The sequence below is a fragment of the Geotrypetes seraphini genome, chromosome 10 (assembly GCF_902459505.1).
Source record: "Geotrypetes seraphini chromosome 10, aGeoSer1.1, whole genome shotgun sequence".
NCBI classification, from domain to species: Eukaryota; Metazoa; Chordata; class Amphibia; order Gymnophiona; family Dermophiidae; genus Geotrypetes; species Geotrypetes seraphini.
Window position 1 is genome coordinate 116,508,027 of NC_047093.1, and position 25,974 is coordinate 116,534,000.

Consider the following 25,974-nt stretch of genomic DNA (forward strand, 5'->3'; position numbering starts at 1 on the left):
ATCATTTCTCTAGGAGTCACTGTTATAATCTTAGGAAAATTAATTAATCTAAGATTATTACTTCTTGTGGAATTTTCAAGTGACTCTAATTTCCTTCTTAAATTGGTGTTATCTTTAATTAAAGCCTCCTGTATTTACTTTTTGGGAATTAATATTCTGTTGTTGATTTTCAATCTGTAATTTATTTTCAGTGGCAGTTTTCCGTATTTCCAGGATGTCTTTATCATACAATTTAAACCGTTCCTCCACTTGATTTAATTGGGATGCTATAGTTTTAGGAATAGTAACTACCAGATCCCACAGAGCGTCCAGTGTAACTTCCTGGGGTTTAGTTATCTGAGGAAATTGAAAATGTAAAGTCTTATGCTCACCCACTGGCAAGTCTTCCAATATCTGTCCGGACTGGGCTATTCCTTCCCCCGTAGATGTCCTGTCCTCGAATTCCTTATTCAGGTTTCCCAGAGAAATCTGGAAAACCGATTCTCTGTCCCCCGGACTGATCTCCGCTGCCTCTAGAGTAGGAAACACTCCGATTCCCGGAAGTTCCCCCTCCCTCGGGGAACTAGCCGTTCGTGGATGCGGGGGAGGTGCTCGGTTGTCAGGGCTAAAGGTGGTTTCAAGCCCCAAGGAGGACTGCTGCACGCCGTTCTCCTGCAGTGTCTCCAGCGGGGGTAGCCCTGATCCTGCCGACGTTCCCTGCATGCGCCTGATGATTTCATCAATATTGCCGAACACGGAGGTCTCTGAGCGCCGCGAGGCCCCAGCGGCGCTTTTCCCTCTCCGCTTAGGCATGTCGAAGGTAGGAAATCGTTATTATCCAAAAAAAAATATCCAATTGAGAAAACTCTCAGGAGCTTCCGCACAGCGTCCCTATACCGTCGCCATCTTGGATCCTCTCTTCCGAATGTCTCTAAACAGTTCATAAGATGGCTGTCAAATTTATTATTAAGTCCAGTAAATACGGCCATGTAAGTCCTTTGCTTCTCCAGGAACATTAGTTACCAGAAACTTAGAACAATGTATAAAACCTTTATGTTAGTTCATAAGATTTACCAGTTGGGACAGCTGCTATATGTCTCTCAGCTACTGATCCCTTATGCCCCATAACAATCACTCAGGTCTGCACAAAAAAATTACTTAAATATCCCTTCCTTTTGAATGATTGGTCTTGATACCATCAGAAAAATAACTGTAGTGTAATAGCCCCCACCCTCTGGATTTCTTTGCCTATATCTTTGAGGCTAGAACATTCCCACCAAAATTTCAGATAAGAACTGAAGACTTTTTTTTTAATTTCAAGATGCATTTGAGACTTAAACCAATATATTTCTCCTGCCCAAACTCTTTGTCTCTATCACTCCCAATGAGCATAATCCAATGCTGGAATGATATGATGGTTCCCCCCTTTACTGTCTGGATTTGTATTTCCTTTTCATACAGTTATATATATATATATATATAGTTTTTGTTTTTTTTTTAATTGTAAACTGATCAGAAATTTAACATATGAGCAGTACATCAAAATCTAAATAGACTTGAGAATGGATCACCATCTGTGTCCCTTGACATGCATCTGTTTAATTGGGTAAGTTAGCCAGACAAAATTTATGATGTTTGAGAAAAGGAAATTTGAAAAGCTAAGATTTGTCCAGATAATGCCTGACTTCCCTAGACAACTTTTCTGAATATCAACATCTAAGTATCTTGCTGGATTTCTTTACACTGGTTGCCAATAAAGGCACAAATTGTATTCAAGTTCTCTTGCTTTTGCTACAAACTGGTGTGGAGAATGGCCCCCATCTATCTCTTACCTCACTTCGAACTATACACCCCCACAAGGACAACCAGAAATTGCAACCTCTTTGCCTATCCGAAGATCACTGATTGTAAATACAGGAGAACTTTTAAGTTTCAAACTGGTAGACAGCAATCCTGGCTAGGCAACCTCATTGATAGAGCCAAGTCGACCTATGGTGCTTTTCGGAAAGAAATTAAGACCACTCTGTTCAATAGATTTATTTCCTAGTCTGACAACTCCCTCCTTTTTAAAGCTAATACTCATCATGTTGATACTGCGTATTCCCACTACCGTAATGGCATTTTGTATTCCCTGAACGCTCAGTGACTTCCTCATCATCTGAATCCTGAAATTCGCTGGCTATCCAGCCCCTTCACTGTAACATGTTAATATTATATTGTAACATTTTAATATTATAATTCTTACTATTCTGTACTCTATAATCACTGACTGCTCAATGACATCTTCCCTATTTGTACATTGTAATTCACTGATTGTACAGCTCTCTTCACTGTGAACCGCCTAGAAGTCGTAAGATTATGGCGGTATAGAAAAAATAAAGTTATTATTATTATTATTACATTCTGTTTGCAAATTTTAAAAACACATTTTAGACATCAGCAATGCAAAATTTACACAGCATATAAAGCCTACCATGTTTCCCCGAAATTACCCCTAGCATGATTTTTGGGGTAGGTCTTAATATAAGCCCTACCCTCGAAAATAAGCCCTAATTGCCGAAAGTAGTGCCCCTGCCCCCCGCTGACCCTTCCATTTCTCTCTCCCATCTGAACTCCGACCGCGAGACTGAAATACCTGGTAACAAACGGCAGCATCAGCAGCTTAGGCTGCATCATGGCCTTCTCACGCTCACGCCTGGGCGTGAGAAGGCCGCAATGCAGCCTATGCTGCCAATGCTGCAGTTTGTTACCAGGTATTTCAGTCTCGAGGTTGGGGTTTCAGATGGAGGGAGAGATGAAACATAGCATAACTTTATTCTTCTATACCACCACAATCAGATGATTTCTAGGTGGTTTACACCGAAGAGAGCTGGACAATTAGTGAAGTACAAAATACAAATAGCAAAAGTACAACATATTTCTTAAGAATAGTCAGAGTAGAATTATTGTTATTAATATAACTTCTATTTAGGAAATTAATTTATCAAACAATACAGTCTTAATTTCTTTCCGAAATACGCCGGCAGCTATGGCGGCTGTGGTGGAGGGGAATAGAAAGATGCTATATGAGGGATGGGAAGAAGGGAGGGATAGAAGCTTCAAGGGTTCTGCTGCACAAAAGATGGGAGGGAGGGAGGGATAGAAGCTGGAAAGGTTCAGCTGCACAAGGGAATGAGTGAGAGGGGAGGAAAGATGCTGCACATGTGAGGGAGAGAAAGGAAATAGGAAGAATTGGGGTGGAGGAGAGGAAGGAAGAGATGATCATTTTACATGAAAAAAATAAGACCTAGTGCCTTTTTTGGGCCGAAAAATAATATAACACAGTGTCTTATTTTCATGGAAACACGGTAATATAAACTGAGATATCATTTTGGCCCCCTTCTTTAGGTGAAAAATGGTATCTCAAATATAGACCAAGGCCCTGATTCTCCAAAGTGCCGTCCCGATTTTAGGCAGCTGTAGGTGTCCTACAGCTGTCTAATCAGCCAATCGGGATGCACGTTTAAAAAAAAAAAAAAATGCTCCCCAGGCAGGCCTGAAGGCACCTCCGGGAGCTTAGGGAGATCCGCAAGATGCCTAAGCTCGTCTAAGGGCCTTAGGCGGGCTTTAGGCGAACCTAGGCAGCCCTACGTGTCTCCCTAGTAGAGGAGAAGCTTAAAATGTAGGCCAGCAAAATGCTGGTCTACATTGTAAATAGACGCGGCCAATCAGGCCTTAGATTAAGTGGGGATGGGCGGACCCGCTATGCCTAAGGCCTGATTGGTCCAGGCTTCTAGAGCCTGGGCCAATCAGGCCTTAGGCTTCGGCGGGATGGGCTGGGAAGGGGCGGGCCCGCATCATTTCGACGAGGCGTGCCTGCCAGCTGGACGTGCAAGACCCATCTGGCCGTAAGAACAGGTTTGGTGGAGTGGAGGTTTGGGGGTTGTTAGTGCCGGTGGGGGGTGCGTCTTCGGGCAGGAGGGATTGGGCACCCTCCTGCCAGCGATCGATATTGTCGGGGGGAGATCGGTAATGTCGGGGGGGCAGTCGGTAGTGTCGGGGGGGGCGGTCGGTAGTGTCGAGGGGGCATCTTCTGGTAGGAGGGTTTGGGCACCCTCCTGCCAGCGATCGGTCAGGGGGCCGCGGCCCGCTAAACTTATAGCGGCAGAGAGATCCCTTGCCGCGATAAGTGTAGCGGGCCGTGTCTAATCTAACCTGATTCTCTAACCAGCGTCTGTAACATGGACGCCGGTTACAGAATCGGGGTTTTGTTTAGGCCGATTCTGAATAGGACGCCTCTCCCGGGCGTCCTATACAGAATCAGGGCCTAGGTGTCTTGCGGACCTTGCCTTCAATATAGGTGGCCTGCCTGGGGAGCATTTTTTTTTTTTAACGTGCATCCCGATTGGCTGATTAGACAGCTGTAGGACGCCTACAGCTGCCTAAAATCGGGATGCACTTTTGGAGAATCAGGGCCCAAATGTTTATATTCCACCATTCCTCTCCTAACACCCACCTTCCCTCCCTCCCTTCCTTCCTCTTCCTTCTCCAATGACACCGACAGCCTTCCCCCCATCCAGCCAGCTCAGTTTTCCTATTATCATCAGCACCCATCACAACCCCCTCTGAAATGACAGAACCCCCCCACCTTATCACATGCATGTCTGCCCCCAGTCAGAATTCCTCTCCCTCTCCCCCCGACACAACCCCCTCCCAGCCCCAATGGTAAGACCCCAGGCCTCAACTTACTCCCCTGGTGGTCTAGCAGTGTGTTGGGGCAGAAGCATTCACCACTCATTCCTGCCCATGCTCTCTCTGCTCTTGGCAGCCATTTTTACTGCAGAGAGAGCATGTGCAGGAGCGAGTAGGGATCTCTCATGCCCCAGCATGCTGCTAGACCACCAGGTAAGTAAAGTGAGACCTGGGGACTTACCACTGGGGCTTACCACTGTTTGGGAGAGATAAGAGGAACTTTGAATGTTTGGGGGTAGCGGGTGCATGCTATGGTAGGGTGGGGGTGCTGCGTTGGCAGGAAAATGCTGCTGGTTAGGGGCGGGGATTATGATGGTAGAAGAGGTAAAGGGGCATTACAGGGTGAATCTCCCATCAGGGGAAGGGAAGACTCAAAATAAACCAAGACATTCATTTTTAGGCCATTATTTTGGCCCAGAAATCTTGGTTTATTTTCTAGAATATAGTACTTTAAAGAAGGATTCTTCCTCAAATTTATAGTTCTACCTGTATTCTTTTTTTCTGCACTTGCTCAGGATTGTTCAGAACTGTACCCTAAAATGCTTATCTTCCAATTTTTGGTGATTCATCAAACCAAAGATACGAAATCAGCAGCCACTGATCGTGTGTCAATCACACGATGGTGCCCTATAGAGAATCATACCCTCGTGAAAGATAGGTGCTAGAAATTTATGCCAGTGTTTTCCGAGTCTCCATTTCCAGCACCTATCTATGCCATGAATTATGCCTACTTAGGTGCTTTATGGCATCTAATGCCACTTCTGGCGTTAGCCATGCCCATAGTGGCATTAAGTGCGGTAAAGTGCCTAGATAGGCATGATTCTGGCATCTTTTATTTAGGCACCAGTAGGTCCTTTATTTTTACCATTTTTCACTGTTTTAAACGGCACTTCTCAATTAACTTAGGTGCTAGTAGGATGCCTAATGGCACCTAAGTTTTGTCGCCATTTATAGAATATTCCCCTTTATACTGAAAGCATCTTACTCCCAGCTATAATTAAGCGTCTCATTAGGAGTAGCTTCAGCTAATCCATATTTTTTCCTATGCTAATCATCGTATGTTAAATTCACTGGGAATTAATTCCTTCAGTCTATTATTTTATTGCTACAGAACTTCAATATTTTATTCCAAAAACTTTTGTCAATTATTGAGTTGTAAATACATGAGAACCCATCTTTGATAATTACAATTGATGAGTAACTCATTTGCATATTGTGACAGGGAATCTCCTGTCTCAGGTAAAAAGATTGTGGGTCCAGTCAGAAATACAGCCCTTAAGGCTGTAAGCTCTAAAATAAAGCCTGTTTACCCTGGAAAAAGCAGTAGGGTAGTACAACCAAATAGCAGGGAGGAAAAGCAGGGGTGGAGCCAGCCTGGAATTCAGGAAGGGAAGGCACAGAAATCACAATCCAGTCCCTATTACTCCTTTCCCAAGGTTAGGGAGAAACAGGTGATCAAGGCAGAAAGGGGTGGAGCTGATCCCCGAGCACTGCAACCATGCAAACCTCAAATAGGCAGAAGGCAGAGTAATCAGGGGGAGGCGAGGCTCAGCTGTTCCAGCGTGCAGGAGCCTAGCAGGACTCCAAGAGAGCTGCTATCTCCCTTCTTCCCCGAGCCAGCCAAGAAAGTTCCCAGGAAGCCAGCCCATCAGGGGAGAGAGATTACCTCCAGGGAAGTACAATCCCTTTCCTAACACATTTTGGGGTGAGGGGCTGGAAGGTGTACCTAAAGGGGAAAACGATTGGAGAGGGCTGGCCAGCATCCATGGGAAGAACTGGCAGAAGCGCAGGACTTCATAGAGAGCCCTAGTGCCCTGGAGCCAACATGGGAAATGCTCAGTGAGGAAGGGACTGAAGAATACATGTTTGGGGAAGACATGGACATTGAGTCTTGAGCTGGAAAAGGCATGGCAACATTGCCTAATTAAGCAAAGCAAAAGTAATTCCTGGAACCTCAGTTCTCCTAGGTGCCCTTTGAATTAAAGTTCTGGATGTTAGGGGCATGTTCGGGTGGGTTAGAAGACCTTCAGCATAAGGGAGGTTTGCCCGCATAACCTGTGTTCAGGTTGTGAATGTCCCTCAAAGAGAGAGACCAGGTGAGAAAGAGGAAAAGTAATAAAAGTCAAAAACGTTTTTCTGAAAATATAGTGGAAAGCTTGCTGGCACCTGTTCTGCTCAGCTGTGAATTAGCCAACCAACTCTGGCTGGGAGAAGCCTTAGTCCTGAGAGGGGACCCTACAGAGGCAGTGAAGAAACTGCAGAAGCATTGTTCTGATTTTTATTTTATGATTTCAATATATTGAGGAAGATTGACTGTCCCAGGCAGAGGCACATCCAGCGTGACCGGGACTTGTGTAATATACTGTGAACTCAATGACTTTGCCCCGAGACAACTGTTCGTTCAGTGAAGTTTTTTTTTTTGCACTTTTATAAACCCGGTGAAGTTTTATGAAAAGTCCAGTGTCCGGGTTTTCTTTTAACCAACCATACAAAAGGCGTTCCTAAAATCTTACCTGTGGTCCGAGCCGGGGTTTCCCACCTACTCGGGATCTGGCCCGGCCACAATATACAGTTTGTTCAGTATACTCTCTAACACCTTCTCTCTCACCAAGCAGTCCTATGGGGCAAACACCTAGACCAACTGCTTTCACCCACTACATACGGGGAATTCAGGAAACGCCTAAAACATACCTGTTCCAGAAATACCTAAACAATTGACCCACTCTCCCTCTCCCTCCCCCCTCCCTATTCCACCTGAACTTACAGCACTGTTATAAATATAATCTGTTATCTTCATCTTATCGTAACTTTACGTTGCTATTTATCCCCAACAGGTCCTGTCGGACATTACCTACTAAAATGTACATATTACATTTTCGCTCAGCAAATTGTATTTCTATACTATTGCCTCCTGAGGTCTCTTATCTCTGTATTTCCTCTGAATATCTACTTATTGTATTTCGCTGAATGTCCAGCACTCTTGATTGTAAACTGCCTAGAAGTCGCAAGATTGTGGCGGTATAGAAGAATAAAGTTATTATTATTATTATTATTATTATTATTATTAATTAGTTAAAATGTTATGGCTTAACCTCCAGAAGAGGAAAGGAACTCAGTCTAAATCACACAGCAGCATCATTACACACAATGATTCCTCCTGCCTTCCCCATCTCCCCCTCCTCCTGCCCCAAAGCAGGAGCTGAACTCTCCCAGTGGAACTAGCCATCACTGACCTCTCAAATGAAGCAATAACACATCAGTATACATATTCTCTTCCCTCCAGGCCCAGCGCTGCCCTTTTATATTACACAGTCCTCACTCCCAGTTCTCCACAATTCCCCAGGCCCTTAGCAGAGGAGAAGCTATGATTAAAAAGCAGAGGAAGTTGGATGAAGCAGATTTTGTTATGCTGGACCTGTCAGTTGTAAGATGAAATAAGAACCTTTTGAGATTTTCCTGTACTTGCATTTGCTGGGAATTCAGATAACAAAGGACAGTAGGTTTAATACATAAAATACCAGCAATGATTTTGGAATGCAGAGGTCTGATCTGAAAATGCACTTCAGCATGCCCAAAATGCTGCCAGGTTACCAGTTCCTGGAGGGATATTCTGGGCCATTACTTGATTTCTGACAACCCTATCCTGATACATTATGGGAGCTACAGTGCCATTTTTACAGGTAAAATGAGGAACTACAAATACTACACTACTTTGAGATGGAATTCGAAAATCAGAACTGGCCAAAAAGTCTCCTTCCTAGATCTAGGAATGGGTTGATGGTAATGGTTTCTTGGTAAAGCCTTTATATTCTGCCTCTACTGAGGTGAAACACAATAGAGTAAAGGGATGGGAATTCATTATACTGCCTTTCTGTGGATATAATCAAAATGGTTTACATATTATATGTAGGTATTTAACCCTCCGTTGCCCCAAGTACAAATTAACCCCCCTTTTACGAAGCTGCATTAGTTTTTCTTATCGCTGGCCACAGTGGTATTAGTTCCGACGCTCATAGGGATTCTATGAACATCGGAGCTAATACCGCCGTAGCTGGTGATAAAAAGCCTAATGTGGTTTTGTAAAAGGCGGCGGGGGAAGTCACTTGCCCAGAGTCACATGGAGCTGCAGTGGGAATGGAGCCTAGCTCCTCAAGTTCTCAGGCTGCTGCACTAACCACTAAGATACTAACACAGATAATAAATGAGGTAAAGATTCCAGCAAAATCTCTTTTCTTAATTTTTCCATCTTTGACTTAAAATAATTAGCCAAATCATTAGCTGATGGTAAATTTAAATTAATATCCATGGTTATAGCATCAATTTTAGTTAAGTGATAAATCATATCAAATAATCTTTAAGTAATAATCTTTTTTAGTTGATATCAATTTCTTTCTATAATTACGAATCATGATTCTCCAGTTAATTCTAGCTTCTTCAGTTCCAATATCTTTCCAACTTCCTACATTCTATTTTTAAAATGCTGCTAATTCTTCTGAGAACCATCCAAATCTTTCAGTTTATGCTTAGTAGTGTGGTATTGCTTAAGTAATTAGACTGTGGTATGTTAGCTAACAGCTATTTGTTGCAATTTAACTTGTTGAGTATAAAGGATTGTTGTGGCTGGTGAAAGCTTCAGACTCTGAATATACTACTGTCTAGGCTAATAAGAAAAACTGGAAATAGTTAATTATTTATCATTTCTCTATTTAACTCACTAACAATTATTGAGCCAAGGCTGTATTAAATGGAAATATGGACATGGTAAATTTGTATAAAAGCCATTAGTAATAGATTGAACAGCATCTTCACCAATGTACCTTCTCAGGTGAGTCTGCCGCTCTGGGCCCATAATTACTAATGGCTTAGGAATAGGCTTGCAAGCTCAGTTTCAAATTTTATTGAGTTTAAAATATTTGTCAGTGCATTATCCAGAAAGGAGATAATAAACATTTCAGTTTTGGCAGTGAATGCATTGCTTAACCAAAGGAAGACATTTAGATGTGAATGTAAAACTCAACATCTTAGTGAAAGGTCTCAGAATATAGATACACAATACAAAACATAGCAATGAATATCAAAAGTTGAGACAACAGATTTTTTTTTTTAAAGAACTTCTCAAAAACAGGTTGGGTCGGATTCTACAAATGGCAACAGTATCAGCAGCTTCCTAAAAGATGGCCACCAATCGCATGCCAGTCACGCAATGGCACTGTTTGTGGAATTGTGGCTACCTTAAACATAGGCACCAGAAATGTAAGGCAGGGTTTTCAAGGCCTACATTTCTGGTGCATATGTCTGATGTGAATCATGTCTACGGTGGTGCCTAAGGACACCTAAGGTCATTTCCATCATTAACCATGCCTACGACCTTAGGCATTCTTAGGCATTCTTAGGCCTCACTGTAAATGTAATATGGTGCCGGGCTTGTAGGTGTCTTTAGGTGCTTACATTTTTTGTTTTAAACAATTTTAAGGGGAGTTTTAAATGGCTTTGCTGTTTAAGTTGGGCACCTGTAGGGCACCTACTGGTGCCTAGCATATGGTGCCATTTATAAAATATGGGCTGTTGTAATTTTAAACCAGTATAGGTACCCCCTAGGTTTCTAAAATTATATTTATCTATCCTATGTGCAAAACAGGGAACTTTTTAATCCTGGAAGGGCTCTAAGAAAAATGGAGGGGTATCCCAGTTTGATGCTCTCTATGCATCCTTGATACCGATGCTGGTTGAGCATCAGGCCTTGAATCTCCCGCCATGCTTGATGTCAATGCAGAACCAAAATGTTTATCACACAGAATTTGTTGGACTAGAAGTGACTTCTTTTGCACATGAAGAATTAATTTAAAAAAATGTCCCAATGTTCAGGATCTAGACCCTGAATAGTCCAATTATGGGGTCAGACCCTGAAATGGTCTGATTACATTGAATATATCTCTTGAAGCTACTCGGCATCCTCTTTGACTTGGAAGGGAAAACAACCAACGTGAATTCAAAAGACTCAATGGACCAAGGTGCTCGAGTGAAAAGTATACTGAAAAATGTTGATGCTCCCTGGGTAGAAAAAAGGACCTCAAAGTGGTTCAAAAGCCAAAAACCAAACATTTGATGGAATTGAACCAAACTTGAAGAAAATTTCTGGGAAAAGATAAACATGAAGAATTCTGAAGATAAGAACAATAAAATAATATCAGGAAGGCAGAAACATTGGTGTAGTAAGGTGGGCGCTGTCTTAGCACCCATTCTCTTCTCCACCTCCTCTCCTTCCATGCTCCCCCCCCCCCCCCACACACACACTGCTGCATGCATGCACTGCTTCTCTTCCCTGTTTTTCTGTAATGTTTATGTCTATTAAAATCTTTAAAAACCACATATACAACCAAAAAGGATCAAAGCGGTTTACAATATAACTGGTGCGAGGAGCAACCCCCAACCTACTGCCACACCTAAGTCAGCTCTTCTTCTGATGTCACTTCTTGGATCCGCACCTAGGAAGTGAAATCAGAGGGAATGCAAACACAGGCACAAAAACAACTTCAAAGTTTGACGCACTGAGGAGATACCAGCGTCAGGCAGGAAGGCACTGGCATGCATGTGGTATGGGCCCTACCTATAGATATAAAGTGGCAATGCACCTAGCATTGTCTGTACTGGTTCCATGGATGATGTCACCCAAAAGTGAAAATATAATGCTTTCTTGTCCTCAGAAAATAATCAATAACTGGTGTTAATAAGCACTTAATAGGCAATAATTAAGCATGGGTCTGCCCTTCACCCTATTCTACAATGTGCACATCTAAATTTTATAGCAACTCCAAAGGGGGGGTGTCCATGGGAGGGGCATGGGCAGGACAGGGGCCTACCCAGAAAATAGGCATGTTGTTATACAGCACTTACATTTCTGCACCTAATTGCCATTATTTGGGTGTGAACATTAATAACAGCCTTTGGAAGGCATGAATGCTAATGCCCAAAGTTAGGCATGAAATGTACACTAAACTACTGTATTATATAGGCCATTCTACACACAATACCCTTTACAGAATAGCATTTTAAGCAGAAAGGACAGGCCATTCAATATCTGGACAGAAAAGGGGCATTCTGGTAGCAGAGTTGGGAGAGGAGCTGGAAGTTATTTGGATATTACAATATTCAGAGTCGATGCCTGAAAACTAAGCAACCAATGGCTGTTATAACTTAGTGGGTGCACTAGCGTTTTTAGTGCACGCACTAGCCAAAAAATTACTGCCTGCTTAAAAGGAGGCGGTAGCAGCTAGCATGCGTGGCATTTTAGCGCTCACTAAAATTTCTAGCGCATCTTTGTAAAAGGAGCCCTAAATGGTGAAACAGCATAGATAAATACCTTGATATGAAACTCTTGAATCAAAGTTGCAAGTGGACTTAAAAAAAATGAGGTAGATGAGGTAAAAACTCAGAATTTTCTATCAATGAGATGGGATTTAAACCATGATAAGACTGTACCATCAATTCCTAATACAATTGAGAGATTAACAATGAATGATTAACATAATCAAATGCCACAGAAAGGGCAAGAGACTAATAACACAATTTTATCAGCATCCAAATAAGAATGTAATTCACTATTAAGAGCTGCAGTAGTAGTTTCTGTTTTCTGATTTGTTCAAAATCCCGTTTGCTGTGGATTAGAGAATGACACGGTGACAAAATTCATCACCATCCCCGTCCCCGCGGATAACCGTGGGAAATAATCCCTTGTCATTTTCAAGTGTCTGTTTCAACCTCAGTCCTTCTACACCAGCATTCTTCAGAGCAAAGCTTGTGGGTCAGTGGTTGTGGCCATTCATACTCTGATTCTTCCCTCTCTCTTTAAAGAATGACATGAAGATGGTTTCCCGCAGTTATCCGCGGGGACGGGAACGGTGATGAATTTTGTCATCGTGTCATTCTCTAGTGTGGATGTAAAATACATTTTGTCAATAAAATCCAATAGTTGCTCAAAGACAATCTTTTTGAAAATTTAGAAATAATACAGAAATTGGAGATTGGATGAAAATATTCAGGAAGGTAAGTAATGGTTGATGAATTTTTAGAAACTAGTGATACATTTGCAATTTTCCAAGTTGAAGGGACAATACCTGAAGAAACACTAAAATTCACTAGATGAAATGTTAAAGACATGAGTCCATGTCTATCAGTTTTCAACCAGTTTGATGGAAAAGGATCAGAAAATGATGTATCATCATCATGATGCCCTCTTTCACAGCCCTTTCCATCCACTGTCTGCCCTCTCCCCACTTCCATATGGCATCTTCCCTCTTTCTATGTCCTTTCCATAAACTGTCTACCCTCTTCCCCATCCTTCCAGCCTGTGCCCTCTTTCTTTTGATTTTACACAATTAATTCTAGCTTCACCCCTCTGTCTATTTTTCTCTCTCCTTTCTCTGTCTCCTCCCTCCTCACATACTCTGGCATGTCTCTCCTCTCCTTCCCTTCCTTCCTTCTTCATCCCACCTCACACTAACCCATGGTCTGGCATCCCTGTCTCTGTCCCTTCCATCTCTCCCTCTCTTCTTCCTCCCCAATGGTATGGCCTCTCTTGCCCCTCTCTATTCCTCCCCACAGGCCTGGTATTGCAATATTTTCTTCCATCTCTCCCACTCCACCATATGGTCTGGCATCTCTGTCTCTTTCCCTTCCCTTCCCCCATGGTTGCATTTCTGTCTTCTTCCCTGGCTCACCTGCCTGTCCTCCCCTTTCTTTCCTGCTGTGGGCTTATTTCTCTCCCTCTTCATCCCCTTGGCCCAGCATCTCTTTCCCTTTTACTCCCTCCTTCCTAGTGTGAAGGAACATGCGCAACCATGGATTGCGAGGTCCAGCATCACCTCTCCCGCCCAATCGCGTGTCCCGCCATCTCCCTCCCTCCACCTCACCTTAGGTGCCGAATTTAATTCTTCTTTTCCCAGCGGCATGCTTTCAATAAGTTGCGCGTGCGTCTGCTTGAATTGTTGAATCTTCTCCTCTGACGCAACTGGAAACAGGAGAGGCAGGAGAGGGCAACTGGAGCTCCGGCGAGTGAAGGAAATCACTCGCGGTATGCTCCAACCATCTCTTCCTGTACTAAAGTTGGGCCTCACCAATCAGGAGCTGTTTTGACACACAGCTGGTAATAAAAAACAAACCCTAATATGGTGTGATAAAAAAGGGCCTATACTTGTTACAATATTGTCAACCCTTTTAAAAGATGAATGTAAAACATGAGAAAATGCCTGAATGTAGTAGTTTGACAGATGGAGTGCAATCTCCCTCTTTCAGCTCTCCTGAAGCACTGGGCTTCAAATTTTACAGTACATCCAGCCTCTGGATGCCAGTGGGAAACCTAGCATATGATGGGGATGATAAATTTTTAACATCCCCCTCCTCTATATGAAAAACATGAATTTTAGTAATAATCCACAAGTTGAACAACAAGAGTACCTAGAAAAAGGCAGCATCTTACACACTGCAGTGAGCACTAGAACATTAATACACCCAATGTAAAACAAACATGCCAGATTAGTACAGATCGATCCTGCACAGTCAATGCTAACAGAAAACTATCTCTTTCATACACAAAGAATACAAAAACACCCTTGCCTACTATGGAATAAGTAATCACAAACTAAAAATAGAAATATGTAGACAAAAGTAAAACTGAACCACTCTGCATACTGTACAGTGCAACACCACAAAAACAGAAGCATGTCCCCTAATATTGTACAAAATATTAGGACAGCAGACATATAAATTTGAAAAAAGAAAAACAACAAATCACTTTACAAATTAACAAATAAAAATAAAACAAAAGAAATGGAAAGATAACACTCTCTCTGGAAACCTGACCTGCATTCTATGCTATGTCACACCAGGGAAATGGTCCACATCAAAACAAGAACTCGAAGAATTCATTCTCCAGAATTCACTAACTTCCACCCACAACTTACTCCTCGGAGACTTAAATCTCCATCTAGAAGACCACTCCTCCAAACAAGTAGAGGGAATACTCTCATATCTCGATACCCTATCCTATCAGATACTTAACCCCGAACCCACACACGAAAAAGGCCACCAACTGGACATTGCAGCATTCATGACCCATAATCTTGACACTCAAAACATACACACATCCAACGGTATATGGCACCCCTCCCTCTGGTCAGACCACTACAAATACACTTTCACCATAAACTGGGCTCAAAACAACCACAAACCCGCACCCCAAAAAATCCACATCAACACACGACAGAAAATCAATCCTACTACATTTTGGGAGAAGGTAGATCCAGCATTCGACCAAATCAACCCCAAAGAATTTGTAACTCACTGGCGTACCATTAGCGAAGCTACTTTGAACGAGCTAGCACCAATAAAAACAAAAAACAAAATCTGTAGACCTTCAGACAAATGGTTCGACGCTGAACTTCTCCATTTAAAAAGACAATGCAGACACCTCGAAAGAATATGGAAAAAACAGAAACAAGACCAAACAAAAGTAGCATGGAGAATCCAAATCAAACAATATAACATCAAACTAAAGGAAAAAAGGAAAGCATACTATTCCAAACTAATAGGCACTGAAAACCCAGACTCAAAAATACTCTTCAATATTGTAAGAAAACTCACAGACACCAAACCTTTCCTAGCTACTCAAGGAAACCAATCTCCTTCAGCTCACCAATTAGCAGACTACTTCAAGCACAAAATCACCAATATCAGATCCACATTCAACAATTCATTAACCCTCCTCGATGAGATTATAACAACACCAACAATAGATGAAGCCTTAGTAGCTGACAGAACGTGGACTAACTTCCCTAAAATACAATGGAACGACATGACTCGACTATACAACAAATATAGTAAAACTTCTTGTGACCTAAACAACTGCCCATCGTACCTGCTAACAACCGCATCCATCAAGTTCAAAGCTAACCTCATGAACTGGCTACAATCCACGCTCACAGATGGTCACTTCCCACCAGAACTAGGCGAGATTATTATCACCCCCATACCGAAAGATCCCAAAGCTCCAAACAATAATCCAGCCAACCACAGACCCATCGCTTCAATCCCATTATATATCAAACTACAAGAAGGTCTTGTAGCACAATACCTCACCAACTACTTAGAAGACCACAACATACTACACCCATCACAATCAGGTTTCAGAAAAAACCACAGCACAGAGACACTACTTGTATCTCTAATGGATATAGCCCACCAACACCTCAGCAAAGGGAACAGGATACTACTTATCCAACTAGATCTTTCAGCAGCTTTCGACCTAGTGGATCACAACATACTACTCCAGATACTAGACGCCATAGGGATCACAGGTTTGGTACTCAACTGGTTCCAAGGCTTTCTAAAAACTAGAACTTATAAAGTAAAGACAAAAGACCACATATCTGACCCTTGGTCAAACCCCTGTGGAGTACCACAAGGATCTCCATTATCACCCATACTTTTCAACCTCTACGTATCCTCACTGGGCACCACTCTAGACTCCCTAAATATAGTCTCATTCAGCTACGCAGACGACATAACAATCCTTCTCCCCTTCAATACCCAAGACCCCAACTCATCAGGACGACTGAAAATAACTCTGGAAACGGTAGAAACATGGATGACCAACCACAAACTGAAACTGAACACGGATAAAACCAAATTCCTGCTGCTAGAAAAAGACAAAGAACCTACCTTAACTGATCTGACGACAAATGCAATCACATACCCAATACAGCCAGCACTCAAAATCCTGGGAGTAACAATAGACAGGAGATGCACAATGCAGACTCATACTAACAAAACCATCCAAAAAGCCTTCTACACCATGCGCAACCTGCGAAAAATAAGAAAATTCTTTGACAAAATTCAATACAGGATCTTAGTCCAATCACTTGTACTAGGACTTGTAGACTACTGCAACAGCCTTTATCTACCCTGCCCCGCTTACATGACCAAACAACTACAGACAGTACAGAACACAGCACTCAGACTTATCTACTCGCTAGGAAAATACGATCACATCACTAATGCCTATCTCGACTCACACTGGCTACCGATACAAGCAAGAACTCAATTCAAACTATACTGTTTATTATTCAAAGCACTAAACGGAACAGCACCTCTCTACCTAAACAGCCGCCTAACCCGAAACCTCTCAACTAGAGTAAGGAGAACCCAGACTCCATTCACCTACCCCTCACTCAAAGGCACAAAACGCAAAAAGCTATATGACAACCTACTTGCTACATAGGCCGCGAAAATTGACCCCACCATATCCAAGCTGCTGACCACAACTACGGACTACAAAGCGTTTCGAAAAGATATAAAAACCATACTATTCAAAAAACACATCCCAATATTATAATCTACCATCATCTTCTCTCCCTTCATAACCTACTGCATCTCTCAACCAACTGCAACTTCGTCCCCATAGGCAACATCTAATCTAGCTGCATCGGGCTTAAAGCCAATTCATATCTAGAAACACAGTCTCCCCAAATACCGAAAAAATCAGATATAGCAACCTAGGAACAGACGATTTTTTGGTAACATAAGATTGTGCGTTGTAATATTATGTAAAGTAACATAAGGTTATGCGTTGTAATATAACATAAGGTTATGCTTTGTAATATCATGTAATGTAAGTTATGCAATGTACTGGAATAATAAGGTAAAATAACATAAAATAACTCTACGTAAAGTCTTGTAAAGTTATGTAAGATAAATTATGTAAGATAAATTATGTAAACTTAATGCAAGTTATGCAAGCACGGTAAGGAAAATGTAAAGTAACACAAAGTAACTCCACGTAAAGTTATGTAAAGTTATGTACGTAAAGTTATGTACGAAAAGTTAAGTAAAGTTAGGTTTGCAAAGTTTGTAAAGTTATACAAATAATTGTATTGTCATCGCCTGGAAATGTCCAGCCATCTTCTAATGTAATCCGCTTAGAACCGCAAGGCACAAGCGGAATAGAAATCACTAATGTAATGTAATGTAAAGATAATACCATTTTATTGGACTAAAACATTTTTCAGCTTTAAGAGGCCAAAACCTCTTTCCTCAGGTCAGTACTGCTGTTACAGTATCCTGTCCTGACCTGAAGAAGGGGGATTTAGTCTCTGAAAGTTAGTCAAAAAAGCATTAAAATTAGTCCAATATAGAGATCAACTTATTTACATTTTCTATTTGTAAATGTTTATCAACACAGCTACAATAGTACTTTATCCTAAAGCAAAAAAAAAATATATATAATTTTTTCTACCTTTTGTTGTTTGGTCTCTGCTTTCCTTATCTTCTCATCATTCTTTGCCTCCCTCTCTCTGCTTCTTCTGAATGGTATCTACTCTCTTTCCCTGCCCCTTCCAGAAACTGTCTCCCCCCTTCCATCTCTAATCCCCTCATTGTTCTGGCATCCATCTTCTTCCCTCCGCTCCCCCCATGGTCTGGCATCTCTGTCTCCTTCTACCCCCTCCCCCTGTGGTTTTTAGCATCTCTCTCTTCTCATTTCCTCCCCTCATATCTGGTATCTCTGTCTCCTCCCCTTCCCACCCATGCTCTGGCATCTCTATCTCCTCCCTCTTCCCTTTTCTTCCCTGGTCTTCCTTCTCAATTTATTTTCTGCCTTCATCACCTAGCATATGTGACACCCGGGGCCCATCATTTTTTGATCCCCCCCCCATCTATACGAAAAACATGATTTTTAATAACAATCCACACGTCACACATGAGTGACCTAGGAAAAGGCAGCATCTTACATACTGCAGTGAGCAGTACAACATCAATACACCCATTGTAAAACTAAACAAGCCAGACTAATACAGATCAATCCTACACCGTCAATCCTAACAGAAAACCATGTCTTTCGAACACACAGAACACAGAAAACACCTTCGCCTAGTATGGAATATGTCATCACAAACTAACCCCTCCCCCTTTTACAAACTGTAGTGTGGATTTTAGCCACGGTGGTAACAGCTCTAACGCTCATAGAATTCTGAGCATCAGAGCTGCTACCACCAAGGCTGGTGCTAAAAAACGCTCCACAGTTTTGTAAAAGGGGGGATAAAATAAATACATAGACAAAGGTTAAATTGAACCAGCAAGAAGCTGGACTCTGCATACAATGCAATACCACAGAAACAGCGACATGTCTCCTAAAGCAATAAATAAATAGAAAATTTTGTTCCACCTTTGTCTTTTCTGGTTTCTGCTTTCCTCATCTTCTTGTTACTCTCTTCCTTCCATCCACTGTCTGCCGTCTCTCTGCCCCTATATGGCATCTTCTCTCCTTCTATAACCCTTCCAGAAAATGTATGCCTCCCCCTTCCATCTCTCCTTTCACCCCCATTGGTCTGGCATCTCTCTCCTCTCCTTCCCTCTCCCACACCTCTCTTCTTCAATCTCTTTCTTCCCTCATTTTCCTTTTTAATTTATTTTCTGCATCCATCTAGATTACGTTCTTACTACCCTCTCATCAATTTCCTTTTTTACTGTCTACCTATAGCTCGTCACCTCTCTCCCTCACCCTCTCCAGTATTTCCCTAACTCAATCCTTTTCCCCCATCATGTGCCCTCCTTTTATTTATCCCCTCCATCCATCATGTGCCCTCTTTCTCTATTCCTTCCATCTAGTACCTTCTCCTCTCTCTGTCCACTTCCATCGTCTGCTCCCCTCTTTCTCTCCTCCCATTTCCTTCCTGCATTTGCTCCCTTATCTCTCCCATCCGCACTGCCATCCAGCATAGGCTCCCCCTCTACCCGCCACTCTACCATCCAATGTCTGTCCTTTCTCTCTCCATCCACCCCTCTTCAATCAGCATCTGCCTCCTTTCTTTCCCTCCAATCCAATTCCATCCAGTATCCTTCCCCCTTATGTCTCTCTCCCCTTTCCCTGTACATCAATTCCATCAGAACCACCCTTCCATACCACCCTGCCCCCTTTCTCTCCCTGCACTACTCTTTCATTCCAGCAGTCATGCTCCTTTCCTGTGATGACTGTAGCTGCCGGCTGCCGGTCCACCCCACTACAACGTACTAGCTCTGGAGCAGAGTTGGCAGCTGCGTCCTGGAAGGTCCCGCAATAATTTGTCTGCAGACTTTGCTCCAGAAGAAGTTACGTCAGAGAGGGTTGACCCGGCAGATGCAGGGAGTTGCGGCAAGGTCCCGCGATGACTGCGTCTGCCAGGTCCACCCCCTCCGACATAACTTACTTCTTCCGGATCAAAGCTGGCAGACAAGTCATCGCGGGACCTTCCTGCACCTCAGCGCAGCTGCCGACTCTGATCTAGGCAGTGTTTTTCAATCTTTATACACCGGTGGACCAGCAGAAATAAAATAATTATTTTGTGGACCAGCAAACTACTGAGACTGAAATAAAAAAACACACATTTCCGCCCCATCTCCGCAAGCTCAGTCCCCGCACAAGCCTGTTATGATTTTATATTGAACGTATTTTATTAAAGTATAAAAAGAAACAATATTCTGTACAATTGTCATTTTATAAATATACAGAGCAAGGACCAACAAAACCCCTGTATCATCCCCCCTTCCCTTCACATATATCCCCTCTACTATCAAGAAAACTGAACAAGCCAAATTATTACAGAATGTTACACAGAAATATCATGCTAACAGAATACTGCAGTCACACATGACAGGAATAGTGTTAGGGGAGTGCCCCCTGGTCAGAGAGAGCCCTAAGCCAGCTGGAAGCTAAAGAAGCACTGCCTGGGCTTTGTAGTCCCCAGTTATGTCTCTAGCAGGATATATATTTCAAATCTGATATATTCTAATGACAAATTAAAAATAAAATGATTTTTTTCTACATTTTGTTGTCTCTGGTTTCTGCTTTTATCTTCTTTTCACTCTTTTCCTTCCAGCGTCTGCCCTGTCTCTTCAATCCAGCATCTGCCCGTTCCATCCACTGTCTGCCCCTTCCAGAAAATGTCTATCTCTCCCTGCCATCTTTTCTCTAGACCCCACCCCTTTGGTCTGGCATCCATCATCTTCCCTTTGTTCCCTCAAAGTCTGGCATCTTTCTCCTTTCAGCTCTATTTCCCTCCCCCCTGTGGTTTTTAGCATCTCTCTCTCTTCTCATTTCCTCCACTCAGATCTGATATCTCTGTCTCCTTCCCCGTTCTCTCTCCTCCCTTTCCTTCTCTGGTCTTCCTTCTTTATTTTCTGCCTCCGTCTAAATTAAATTCTTTCTTACTATGCATGCTGTGGGTAGACACAGTGAAAAGAGGGAAATTGAGGACTGCATAGTAAGAAAGAATTTAATTTAGACGGAGGCAGAAAATAAAGAAGGAAGACCAGAGAAGGAAAGGGAGGAGAGAGAACGGGGAAGGAGACAGAGATATCAGATCTGAGTGGAGGAAATGAGAAGAGAGAGAGAAAAGATGGCAGGGAGAGATAGACATTTTCTGGAAGGGGCAGACAGTGGATGGAACGGGCAGATGCTGAGACTACTGAGACTGAAATAAAAAACACACATTTCCGCCCCATCTCCGCAAGCTCAGTCCCCGCACAAGCCTCAGTTTTGATTTTATATTGAATGTATTTTATTAAAGTATAAAAAGAAACAATATTCTGTACAATTGTCATTTTATAAATATAAATATACAGAGCAAGGACCAACAAAACCCCTGTATCCTACCCCCTTCCCTTCACATATATCCCCTCTACTATCAAGAAAACTGAACAAGCCAACTTATTACAGAATGCTACACAGAAATATCATGCTAACAGAATACTGCAGTCACTCCTCCACTATCTCACTAACTCTATCTTCCCCCATCAAGCATATGTCCTTTTAATTTATCCTCCTTCCATCCAGTATGTGTTCTCTTTCTCCCACTTTTCAGCATTTGCTCTCCTTTCTCCCCATTTCCATCATCTGCCCTCTTCTGTCTCCCCACTTTCATCATCTGCCCTCTTCTCTCTCCCCCTTCTCCCTACTTCCATCATTTGCCCTCTTCTCGCTCCTCACTTTCATCATCTGCCCCTTCTCCCCACTTCCATCATTTGCCCTCTTCTCCCCCTTCTCCCCACTTCTATCATCTGCCCCTTTTCTCTCTTTCCCCCCACTTCCATCATCTGCCCCTTCTCTCTCTTCCCCCCACTTCCATCATCTGCCCCTTCTCCCCACTTGCATCTTCTGCCCCTTCTCTCTTTCCCCCCCACTTGCATCATCTGCCCCCTTCTCTCAATCTCACCATCCACCACAGGCCCATCTCTCTCCTTTGTTCTCACCTTTCTTTCCGATTTTGGCAATAAGATCAGCAAGCCCCCCCCCCCCCCCCCGCGATGATACTCAAGATCAGTAACGGGCCTCCTTCTCCCCTGGCATCAACAGCACTTCAGATCAGCAACGCGGTGCTCAGTCCAAAGCTTCACTCTGACTGAACTGCCTGGGCAGAAATAGGAAGCTGTATCAGAGGGAAGCTTTGGGCAGAGCACCGCGTTGCAATCTGAAGTGCTGTTGATGTCGGGGGGAGAAGGAGGTTCGTTCCCATACTTGAGTGCCGGGGGGGCCATTGCCGATCATGAATTGCATCACGGGGGGGAGGGGCGCCAATGCCGCTCAACGTCGTTGCAGCCCAGACGTTGCCAATGGCCCCAATCCAATCTTGCTGGCCCTATGCGGACCAGTAGAATTTTCTGCCTCCATCACCTAGCATATGTGACACCCGGGGCCCATCATTTTTTGACACCCCCCTATCTGTACAAAAAACATGATTTTTAGTAACAATCCACATGTCACACATGAGTACCTAGGAAAAGGCAGCATCTCATAGACTGCAGTGAGCAGTACATCAATACACCCATTTTAAAACTAAACAAGCCAGACTAGTACAGATCAATCCTACACCGTCAATCCTAACAGATTGAATCGCATAGAAACAAACCCTTAATTCAGAAAATAAACCAGGCAAATATTTCTAATTATTTTTTTTATATAATTATAGAAAAAGAGGAAACTTAGAACATCTCCATTAAACTTTTCTTTTATTTTTTTCAAATTTATAGAATTTATATCCAAGCAAAAACCCACTTGCACAGAATTTGTAAAACCATAAATAAGGAGATCCTACAGAGCACAAACCATAACCATCCCCCCTTTTACAAAACCATGGAAGCAGTTTTTAGCGCAGGTTGGTGCGCTGAATGCTCTGCACTGCTGCTGATGCTCATAGGAACTCTGTGAGTGTTGGGAGCAGTGCAGAGCATTCAATGCACCTGCCTGCACTAAACCTGCTTTTCTGGTTTTGTAAAAAGAGGGCATGTACACTTTAATAGAAAGAAATCCAATTGTGATTATTTGTGAGAAATTTTTAAATATAAAGGATGACAAAAAACATGAGCCCAATAAACCAAGAACCTACTCGTATTCAATGCAACGGTACCCTCAATAGGAGTTGAGCTACAAACTCTCCATTTTTCTTGCAATATGAGTGCGTATGGAAGAATACTCACTCATATTGCAAAACCAAGATAATTGAGAATGAAGTAAATAGGACATTTTAAGAAGAAAAAAAATAAAAGAGTTTGATTCAATTTTATTAGTGTAACTGAGCAAGAGTTTCAACACTAATGTGCAAATATCAGCTACATACGAGGGGCAGCTGTAACGTTTTCTGCCCAACCAAGAAAAAAATGATGTGGAGCCATGAAACTTACAAGTTACTCCATACTTTTCTTGATACTTTTTGTTTCAATGATATTAAATGAAATGAAAAATGTCAAGAAAAGTGTGGATTAACTTGTAAGTTTTGTGGCTCCGCATCATTCTCTTCTTGGTTGGACTGAGGAATTTTCAGCAGCCCCTGGTATGGCATACCTCGTGTAAGGACTCAGGTGAGTGTCTATGACTTCCTGACACTATCAAGCACCAATTTGTCAGGCACAGTTTGCATCTTATTCCCTATCCTTCAAGTTCCCCCAAAAGTTCATGTAGCGGTGTCCAATTTAATTTCATATGCTTAAAAAAGCGATGGAATAAGAAAGTAATTTGTTGGTAAAATAAATTTGTTCTAGTTGCACTGTTTGGAGGTGTATGTAATGTGAATGTAAAAACAAAGAAAAGAAAACATATTTTAAAAAAATCAAGCCTCTCTTAAAGGCTCCTCTTAAATAATTCAGTTCCCATAATAGGATGTATACGGTAGATATTTACCTAAGCTCAACTAACCATAAGCTTTCTGTGGAAATATAAATTTAATAATAAGAGAATATAAACATTTTCCAAAATACCACCACAGCATTAAAATTCTGACTTGTCCTATATAACAGACATTTGGATCGGTTAATTTGATTATGATAATTATAAGACTCAATTTTTCCTTCCTATATTTAAGGCAAAAATGAGCTAATTACTTGTAATTCTCAATTATTTTAGAATAAGACAAGACAGCACTGCAAATGATTTTTGCTCTCTTTCTGCCAGTGGCAGGGGGAGTCGAAAGATGTTAGCGGAGCAAGGGCAGGATTAACCAATAGGCCAAGTAGGCATGTGCCTAGGGCCCGAAATGGTCAGGGGGGCACGATGGAGGGCATCAGCATTATTTTTTCAAGCGGCAATAGGCCCCTTCAGCATCGATCGGCAACGCGGGCCCCACCCCGATCAGCAATGTGCCCCCCCATCAATGGAAAGTAAGACAAGCAAGCAACACGGGTAAGAAAGGCAACGGGAACTGTAATTGTGCAAGCGGTGCTGCTTGCTCAAAGCTTCCCTCTGACACAGCTTCCTGTTTACGCCAGGGCGCATGGTGGGGTGGGGCGGGGCAGGGTGCCTAGGGTGCCTAGGGGCCCTCGATGAATTAATCCTGCCCTGAGTGGAGCACACTTACTTTTCATAGTCCTGCTTGCAGTAGAGTCTCTTTTCCCGGTAGAAGCAGCTGCTTTCCAGGGACTCCTTGCACAGAGCACACTGCACACAGCGCTCATGCCACAAAGTGTCATTCAGTTGAAGCAGGAACCGGTCGCAAATCACTCTCTGGCAGCCCTCACAAACTGATTTCTGCTTCAGATCTTGCCCTGCAAACAAACATAACCAGAGCCCAAGAGGTGCACTAACTGACTTTAATCTTCATACTAGCAATGTTCAAAAATGGGGTTCATCAAATCCAGTAGTATACCAATGGGAGGAATACATTCCTATTAACATAATTATATATGGAAGTGATGCAAGTACAGTCAAAGCCTCCAAACAGGGAATCAGCCAAGAAAGTCCCTGGGAGCACAGCTTCTTGGATTTAATCCTTCCAAAGAACACATTTTTAAAGCATCAGGATGGCTGGGGGCTGTTACTGGTTTCCCAAATTAGTACAGTATATATCATTCTAAAATCCTTTACATAGTTGCATTTACAAAGGGTTGCTGAAATGTTCTCTGTCCAATCAACCAACTTCCTAAATTATTTTCTTAGTTGGGTTGAGAACTTTTCAGCACACCTTCCTAAATACTGTATCTCCTAAAAAAAAAAAAAAAAGAAAGATGTGACTATGGAAAAGGATATTATTAGAAGTGTGTCGAGGGTTTAATAAGTAAATATTGTATCCAGTCCGATATAATGCAGGTAGATATATAATATTGTCTGGATTATTTCAATAGTTTTGATAGCTTTTTATAGTTTCAAAACAGACGCCTCAGCCCCACCACTCCACCGCATATGATATTTTATACAGCGGGAAGCATATTGTGGCGCTTCATCATTGGCTGTCAATTTTTGAGTATTATTTTCTCCTTTTTATCTTTTGTTTTCTATATGTATTACTCCTTATAAATACTTTTAAGAAATAAATATTTCAAATACACTTTGCTTCTTCAGTGTCATGATATATACTTTAAAAGTAGATGGTACTTATCTCAGCCAAAACCTGGGGAGTCAGACCCGACATGTTTCACACAACCGAGTGTTTTATCAAGGGTCTCCCTGTAAAATATAGAGCAGAAGCTGTCACATACAATTGTGTCCTGCCCCTCTCCTATCCAAGTTGTGTTCAGAATTAGTCTTAGTATTGTCTAGTATGCTCACCAAGGCTGCCGCTGTCATCCGACTCCAATTTAATTATGAGAAAAGATGGCGGCGGCGTCCTTCGCCTGAAGTTTAAATCCTACCTCTCTAACAACAATGTATCCGCCCCCTGCAGCTCATTGGTCCCAACTAAAGTTATGTCATCGATCCCCACTCGATTTCACTATTCAGCCCGCGGGGCTCAACAGTGTCCAGCGAGAAAA

The 25,974-nt window shown here is 42.4% G+C and overlaps 1 protein-coding gene across 1 annotated transcript in view; it reads right to left on the minus strand.

The window, feature by feature from the left end:
- LMX1A (LIM homeobox transcription factor 1 alpha) overlaps positions 1–25,974 on the minus strand; it is a 448,629-nt gene that overhangs the window by 420,571 nt on the left and 2,084 nt on the right. The window contains exon 2 of the mRNA XM_033959803.1: positions 24,585–24,771. Coding sequence (XP_033815694.1) covers positions 24,585–24,771 — 187 coding nt within the window. The remainder of the gene's footprint in view (positions 1–24,584; positions 24,772–25,974) is intronic.